This window comes from Nyctibius grandis, chromosome 3, assembly GCF_013368605.1.
Source record: "Nyctibius grandis isolate bNycGra1 chromosome 3, bNycGra1.pri, whole genome shotgun sequence".
NCBI lineage: Eukaryota > Metazoa > Chordata > Aves > Nyctibiiformes > Nyctibiidae > Nyctibius > Nyctibius grandis.
In genome coordinates, this window is record NC_090660.1 from 39529572 (window position 1) to 39538635 (window position 9064).

General features: G+C 44.9%; 1 protein-coding gene across 1 annotated transcript in view; it reads right to left on the reverse strand.

Annotated features, from left to right (window-relative positions):
• The window catches only part of LPCAT1 (lysophosphatidylcholine acyltransferase 1), a 63146-nt gene extending 61100 nt beyond the window's left edge, over positions 1–2046 (reverse strand). Inside the window, exon 1 of the mRNA XM_068396698.1 lies at positions 1915–2046. Within this exon, the coding sequence (XP_068252799.1) occupies positions 1915–2031 (117 nt within the window). The 5' untranslated portion in view covers positions 2032–2046. The remainder of the gene's footprint in view (positions 1–1914) is intronic.
• Positions 2047–9064: the final 7018 nt, after the last annotated feature.

Sequence of the window (9064 nt, forward strand, 5' to 3'; positions counted from 1 at the left end):
TTTTTCCTCACATAAAACTGCAAAAATAGGACTGCAAGAAAGGCTGGGTTAAAGAACTCTCTGCCGCTGTACATCAATAAAAGGTTGCTCACTTATAAAGCAAGACCGAGCTACCCTCTTTGGTGAGTCTATTCCTTTGGCCTGCACACTGCAAAAAACTAGCGAGCTTTTAACACATCTTACAGTTTTCACTGAAAATAGCAAATCCTTCAAACTCAGTGGCAAAGCTCATGTCTCAGATGGATGTACAGGGCAGCCCACACAGAAGGCAGGTATGTTCTATGGCCAGTCACTTCACTGGTGAAGCAGCTAAAGGTCTGTTAGGACCAACAACAGACCAGCAATGCTAGTAGCTCCTACGAGACTCAATACTGCAAAACCTGAAACTGGTGCTCTGCCCTCCCAACGGTATTTTTTTAAATTCCTTATAAATAACCAAATAGAAAGCAACCTTAAAAAGATACATTAACACTGCAAAATAAAACATTGTCATTGTTATAATTAGATACGATCCTAGTCCATATGAACACATGCTATCTTTGCTTCTCTCTGGTCCGTGATAAGAATTCCACCTCATTAATTACAGAGAAAACATAACTTAAGGAACAAAGTAAGGTTACATGGAAAAGAATTCATTACAACTATGTGATTTATTGAGGAAGCTCTAGGTATAAACTGAATGAGACAAATGACACAAACCTTTTCTCCTTTCTTCCATTCAAAGAGAAATTTATCAGTAACCACTGAATACACTGGAAAACTTTATTAAAAAAAAAGTAAAAACCTTTTCCACTGGAGTCCACTATGAATTCCTTGCCTGCTGTATACTTAACATGAGGCACATTCTGATGTTCTGTAAGTCAGGCCACACATGTCTTGTGTTAAGTATCTGGACAGCAACAGGGCAATGCAACAATGAACTTCGCTCAGAACGTAAATTAAATTACAGTCGTCTAAAGTGCCTTGATCCGAGAGGTTCAATATTAGTGGATCTTAATTTCCACGTTGATAAGTACTGTAGGCTGTTAGGCCCCCAGAACAACAGCTTTAAGGAACTGAAGTACTACAGCAATGAAAGTAATAGAAATGGCCAACCCGTTATTAGGTGAGCCTTTGACAGCATTTCCTCATCCAGCAAGTGACCCAGATCTTATCGAAAGCCTAAGACGTGGGCCACGCACTCTGAATATCCAGCCACCTACTGCTCACTGTGTGAGGTGAGGCAGAGACGCGGGGCATAAAAAAAAAAAAAAAAAAAAAAAAAAGAAACAAAAAGCCATGCAACTGCAAATTTGCATTTTAATACCGATCCCTGTCATCTCACGATACCTGTACAATGCGTAAATTATGCCGCAGGGATAATTTACCCACGGGCCAAACTTCAGATGCGCGGGATGCCTCGGCCCAGGCACACCCTCACTTGACGCTGGACAACAGTGCCTCCACAGGGCTGCTCCCCTGCCCCCCACTTAAAAAAAAAAAACCCAACACAAAACCTTTTTTTTTTTAAACAATATTTCTTTCTGAAGAAAGCAGCGGTGAAGAAGTTAAGGAGCACGCCCTGCGAGCGGCGGGCGCTGCAGCGGCCGCTGGCCCCGAGCCCCCGCGCCGCTACCGACCCCGCGCCTCACGGCCGCCCCCGGCCCCCCGCCCCCCACCCCGGGCCCCGCGCCGCCCCCGCCCGCCCGGCTTGGGCGCGCGCGCACACACACACACACACACACACACACACACACACACACGCACGCATCAGTTTTCCCCCGTCCCGCCGCCCCCGGCGCCTCACAAAGCGCCGGCGGCAGGGTGCCCCCGCCCGCCGCAGCCCGCCAGCCGCTGCACCGAGGGACCCGCGGAAGGAGGAGGAGGCGGCGGCAGCGGCAGAATGGGGGGGGGCCGGGCCCTGCACACCCCTACCTTGGCTTTCTCCAGGGGGCTGAAGCGCAGCTGGTGCACGAAGGGGCTCCGTGGCGGCGGCCCGCGCTCCCGGCTGCCGGCCACGCAGCATCCCCGGCCGCGGCTGCTCAACTTCATGGCGGGGCAGGGCTACGCGCAGAGGGCGCGGGCGCTGCGCAGCGACCGCTAGTCCCCGAGTAGCGGCGGCGACGGGCGGGCACCGGCGGCCAGCTCGCTCGCCCCTAGATACCGGCCCCCGCCCTCCTGGGGGCCCGCGCATGCGCCCTGCGCGCCGGCTACAGCGGCTCGGCTGGGCGCCGGTTTCCGCGTCTGTTGGGGGGGCGGGGGGCGGTGTGCGCGCACCCGCCCTCCCTCCGCCGCGTGCCGCCGCCGCGCGCGCACTAGCGCGGCCACCGGCCCACCCGCCCGCCGCCCATTCCCCTCGGGGCATGCCGGGAGGGCGGCCCCGCCCGCCGCCCCCCGAGGCGCCCCCAGCCCGGCGGGCTGAGGCGGCACCGCCCGGCTGCGCTCGCGGAGGGGTGGCGGGGGGGGGCGGGGGACGCTGCCGCGCTAACGCCGGGCCACGAATGGAACCAGAGAGGGTGTCGCGGCGGGCGGCTGAGGGGGCTCCAGCGGCCGAGGTGGCGACGGGGACCTGCCGCCGCCGCTCAGGTGCGGCCCGGGGCCGGGGCCGGGGCTGTCAGCTGGCTCGGGCCGCAGAGCGGGGGTACTGCTGGGCGTGGGGCGGCTGAGGGGAATTTTTAAGGAAACTGGAAAACAAAAGGGATAAGGGGAACCTTTCAGAGGGGGAGACGGTTCTTGGGTGCTCCAGCAGTAACGGCGCGGGCGATCAATAGTATCTATTGGACATCCCTGCCGGACCTCGAAGCTGCACGACGTCGTACTCCCATCACATGGAGAGGTGTTTGTCAGGTCTACGGGGAATCTTCTGTTCCGAGCAAACCTGGAATTTTTTTAATGAAGAGTCTGGCTAATTTGCACCCTGGGATCTTGACAGAGTTGGCTAAGGAAGTACCTAAGTTTAGGGTTTAATAAATCTTTGAATAGAAAAGAAGTTCTTGAGAAATAAAAAAGCATTCATGTTCTGCCCATTTTCAAAAAATAAAGCAGAATGACCCGTACAATTCTGGACTGTTTAACATCAACCACACAAAACTGCAGAAAAGTTATGTAAACCGTTTGATAAAAAAATACTTAAGATGGCCTTAATATCAATCATCTCACGGGTCTTATAAAATAATTCTGATAGCCTTATTCAGTGAGATTTAAAGGTGAATTGATAAAAGTAGCTGCAAAAACACCATAACTCTACAGTTCCTGATAATTAGGCTTAGACCTGCAAAATTGCCTCTGAGTCCTATGGTTAATACCATACATAGTTCTAATGGCTAATGCTATTAAACAGTTAATGTGTTATACAGATAAATAGTTTCTGACTTTTGAAAGATCAGAAAAATTTCCAGAGGTTAATCTTCATGATACTGGCATTTGCAAGCTTCTGCAGGCTCAGCATCTTTCAAGATTTTTACCAAAGATCCAAAGTAAACTCACTGTTAATAAAATCCATGGATGTGCTAAATGGTAACCTGGTAAACTGCTGTGAGAATAACTGCAATGTCATCTCGACTGCTTAGTGAAATTAACACTTTCAAACAGGCTTTTACAGCCAAATGTGTACATATTTTATAGAAGAATTTGCCAAGAATACAAGCGATGCCTCTGGAACAAGAGCTTGTGTCTTGGAAAAGATTGTCTAAAAACAATTTCAAGCAAACTATTGCAGAGAAGGTCCCAGTGCAATGTGTTCTGTGTGACTGTTTGATGTACTAACAGGATTAGTGTACAGGAAATTAATTACTGTGTCTGTTAATGAGACTAATAACTAGAACAAGGTGTGTAGCTCTGACGTTGAAGATCAGGTGGTGCAGAAAAGACCTGCCAAAGTATTACAGGACTGGAGGAAATCTCCTACAACAACACATTTAAAAAGCTACAATTTAATTTGTCAAAAAGATCTGCAAGAGTTGGCTTTACTGCAGTGTTCAAATACCTTCACAAGGGAAAAGTACCGCATGCTAAAGCTTTTTAAAATGGTAGAAAAAAAGGTGTGAGAAGAATGAGTGGTCAGGAGCTGAGATAACCTCATGCAAATGTAACGGTTTTAATTATACACAAGCTCCTTGGTTCACTTTGGGACTAGTGATAAGACTTACTGGCCTGTGGTCAGGGTATGTGACCCAACGATCCCTTTTAACCTTTAACTGTCTAAGGTAATTTAGCTGCATTCCAAATGATTTGGCGTCCCTCTCCTTTTCTCTCTCTCCAGTGACTTCAAGCCAGTGAGTATTTCAGCCATACGGGGCTGATTTCAGTAATAAACGACAGATTTCTTGAAGAATGAAGCAGACTCCCTCTATCACGGCCCGCACATGGCGTGGCCAGGGAGGGGTTTGTTGCAGCTCCCCACAGGGACCTGCCCAGCTCGCCAGCTGGTAGAAGCTGTTCTGTCAGGTCGATGGGCAGGAGGTGGTGGCCACCGGCTACCCAGCACACAGCCTGTTGGAGGGCTCCAGCACACACGTTTATTCCCCATCCAGTAGGTGTAGGACACAAGATGCAATGAGGGTGTTGGAAGAGGTTCAGCTATGAAATGCAAGCAGGCTTCTTTAGTTCCCTAGTTGTGTTTTGTTAGTTTTCTAAAGCCAGCTTCCAAAAAATGATCTAATATTACTATTAGTCACATCAGAGGGTTTGGTATTTGTAGCATCTTCCACAATTGTAAAATCTGGTGGAGTATTAGACATCTGCCTGGTCCTTTAGCACTTAAACCTTCGCTGTTAGAGCACCTGTTCTGTATTACTAAGTGCACAAGCAGTATTCTGACTTTTTATTACTGCTTTCATGGGTTTAGTCTATTATTTTCTAGTTGCTTTGTCTCTACCACCTGAAAGAGTTTCCAGGAGACTTTGTAGTTTTATCAAACTCATTTGTAGGGTAGGAATAATGTTCCATGAGCCGTAATTTGATGGCCATCTTCTGGGTTGTTTTAGAGTCTATATGAACATACATGAACTATTGAGAGGCTAACAGGTGCTTCCCTGGATTTTATTTCTCATTTGTTTTCTTTAAAATTCCGCTGTGATCAGTATAACTTAAGACAAATAAGTTAAAATGTCCAGCCTAGCTTTCTTAAATTTGCAGGAATGAGTTTCCCCATCTCTCTAGACCCTTTAATCTGGAATTGTAAAAAGATGGATCTAAGCCCTGTTCCTTGTGAAAGAAGATTCACCTGGTGAAGGTGCTAAGCATGAGCCCTGGAACAGGGGCAATCCCATGGCAGGGCTTGAATGGGAAAGGCAGGCTGGGAATCTGCAAGCAAACCAGTTTGGCATATGATGAAGAGGGGGGTGAAGGGACCAGCCCACATGGCAGGGCAGAATAAGTCATGCTTATACAATGCTATTCCTTTCTGTGCAGTGAACTAGAAAGTTTGTTTGGATCCTTTCAGAGACACATGATGAGACTTGATCCTGGGGGTAAGACTGTGCAAGTGTGCTTAAGGAAAGGGCAGTATTTTATACTTACAATATGTAGTATAATATACTTATTTAAAAACAAGTATCATGTTTTTTTTTTAATTCCTTTGAAGACTGAATAAAGTACGACTGTAGTATTGGGGTTTGATTGCTACTTTTTTGTGCGAATCACAAAAGAGCCGTAACTATGATGTCACTGTCCAGGCTGGCATGTGTTACATAGCTCATCTAATAAGAACTTATAAGGGCATAAGAAGAGGTGACAAATTTATTGCAGGATTTATGGAATCTACCGTGCTTCACAAGAGGAGAAAATGTGTAATACATTATGTTGGATGTAAGTGTATTACGATACAATTGGAAAAGGAAATGTTGAAGCTGACTACCATGAGAATAAATTGCAGTAAGCTCTCAAATAATCTCCTCAGGGAAACTGTGGAACCTGAAACCATTAAAATGAGACTGCACAAATATGTAAGTGCTGTTCTACCTTGGTGCGCAAAAGCTGTATTTGGTCCTTTCTTTCATTCATTTATGTGATTTGTAGGGAGTTGTACAAATAAGAGGACTCACGTATAAAAAGCATACAAATATTAATTATGAAATATGCTTCTGTGAGCCTTGAAGTAGGAAAAGGAGTATTCAATATTTAACAGCTAAACTGAAGTGGTTTTCTCTAAAATAAATCAAATAAATGTTCATAAAAAGCAAATATGTTGACCACATAACTGAACTTTATTTAAAAGGAAAAAAAATATTTCCTTGCCTAGGAAAAGTCCTTGCTTTGATTTTTATGATGGTCCTTGACCTTGATGGCCGTTTGGTAGAATCAGCTGATACCTATTCAAGCACAATTCAGGTACACCTCCACCCTTAAAAGAACTTTTCTACAGTTCATTTCACATGTTCCGTAGGGGTTTTTTTTCTGTTTTGTTTTGTTTTGTTTTTTTTTCTTTCTTATTTTTTCCCTCATCATTCCCATTGCAAATCTATTCAGTGTTTAGACCAGGAAAGGTTTTAAAAATACTTGAAAAAAAAAGTGTTCTGTGAAGAGAAAAATCAAATAAGTTCATGATGAATTACTAGCAGTAGTACAGATTTTGCAATGAAAATGTGCTCACATTTTTCTTCTGATTTGTGAGGAAATGCAGAATCCGTCTGAGTTTCTTTAATCAGGAAAAGGAATAGCTAGAGTTAGTGTTAGGTCTGTGGGAAGAACAACAGTTTCTTGTTTTGATAGTGCTGTATTTTCTTGGATGTGTCAGCCTGAAGAAATAAGAGGCTTTTGTGACAAAAAAAAAAAAAAAAGGATGAGATAATTCAGGAATTATTAGGAAACATAATTCAGGGTTTTCAAGAAATAATTGTTCACTTAATATGTACTTTTCACCTCAGGATTCCCAGTGTTATAATTCATAGGTGACCTTGGCTTCAGCAATTGTAAGCAAACTCATCAGCTCCCATCTAATGATGGCCTCTCAGTAGTGGGGTGGGAGAAGGCACTCGTGGTAGACTGTCACAGAGTCTTTGCCAGGTGCTGAGCAGCTCACACTCATTGCACAAACTCTGCCCCTGCACACCACTGGAAATACTCGGCAGTATGAGGGTGGGTGAACTGAAGGAGCAGTGCGTGCTGATGCCATCCTTCCTCAGTTGATGAAAAGAAATTTTGGGCAGCTGGAGCCTTGCTCAACTCTTTCAAAGGCTGATCCAAGACTGTGGAACAAATTGCTCTGGGATCTGAGATCTGCCTCGTACTTGATCACTTGATCAAGAATATCCCGATTCATCTTGTGTATTTTATTTCTCCCTTACTGTTCTTAGACTGAAACCCAGAGGGAAGAGGCCATAGTGGTTCTGGTAATATCTTACTGACCTTTAAATGTATTGGTTCTTAGAGATGGTTCAGATCTAGACTAAACTTCTCTCAGTTCTTACTTGAAAAACCACACCCTAGTAAATGACCACACACATGAGGTGTATGAAAATGGAAATAGAGCACAGATAAATGGCACTAGGTACAAATTAGAGTAGCAAATGTTTTCAGTGCTTTACTGTGCTTGTAGCCCTCTATATCTGTGCTCATTTCTTTTTCATCTTTATACACCTTCTTCCTCTTCTTTCTCTGAATGTCTTAGCGTCACGGTTTAAAGCTGGGCCGGCTATTAAACCTATGGCAGATGCTCTCTGTTAACCCTCCCCCCCACCCCCAAAGGGAAAGGGAAAGGGAAAAGGGAGAGAGGCTTCCGGGTTGGAAAGTTAAAACAGTTTTAATAAACTATAGTAATGAAAAAGAGTATAATAACAATAATAGAAATAATCAAATATATACAAATATATATACAAAACCAAGATTGAGCTCCCCTGAAGTCAGCCACGTCACCACCGGCACTGCAGGGCAGGCTCCGGGAAGGCCCAGCCTGGGCCTAGCGACGGTCGAGAGCTGGATTCAGGAACGCACGGATCGGGATCGGGGGCAGCAGGAAAACAGACGGAGTCCTCCTTGGACACCGGCCATAGCAGAAAAAGAGCGAGACCCTCGTGATCCCCCCGCTTTATACTGAGAATGACGTGTATGGGATGGAATACCCTTGTTGGTCAATTTTGGGTCACCTGCCCTGTCCGCTCCCCCCTGCAGCTGCGACCCCCCTTCGGCTTTTCACTTGTAAGCAGTGAGGAATTCAGCAGTGACCTTGGTTTCTCTAAGAAAAAGTACAGCAAGAGCCTTACTGCACAACATCCCTACCGGTGCCTCAGTGATAACTACAAACTTCGAGTGTTATCAGTCCTGGAAGCAGACACTGTCTGCAAAACATGCAGTTAGTTTCAGAAAGTGCAGTTACTTAGAGGAGACTTAGCTGAAAGTAAAAATCACTGAAAGGAAAATCGGCCTGGTTTAGGCCAAACCAGGACACTTAGCTAAAAAGACTTTATGTTTCTAGTCCCAACAGGAAAGAGCAATCCTAAGGAAATGAAACAGTCTCCCCCGATATAAGATAATTTTGGAAGGTAGGGAATGAAATCCTCGAATTATTTTCTGTGACTTTGCAGGTACATCTGTGGTTTGCAAGTAGAATATGCAAGCTCATCAAATTCTACAGATGTACTTACGCTCAAAAGAAGCAATTTTTCTCTGCCCATATTTAAGGTCCGTGCCCAGGTATACAGCAGCTGAAGCCCCATCTGACTGTCATGGTAATTTCTGCGAGTTGGAATACTAACTACTGAGTTAACATTTTCCATCTTTCAGATCACATTATATAAAGTAGATAAGAACATCTTAAGCTTTATACAGACTTCAGACTTGTGTCTTTGTGCAAATACTGCAACATCTTATGAAAATACTTTTTGAATTCCAACACATTTGAACTTTCAGTTTGCACATGTTCTCTTCTGCCCACTACTGTACATATTTACAGAGGTTTTGTATTAGGCAACCTCTATTTAAAGAGCACTCAGTTAACATTATTCAGAAAATGAGTAAATCTGTATCCAAAAGATTTATTTTAGGAAGCTTTGTGCATTATTCATATAACAAAATAATGATGGAGATTGCTGATAAGGTGGATAAAATTCATATAAATGAATTCAGCAGAAGCAGCCTTCGTGAAATT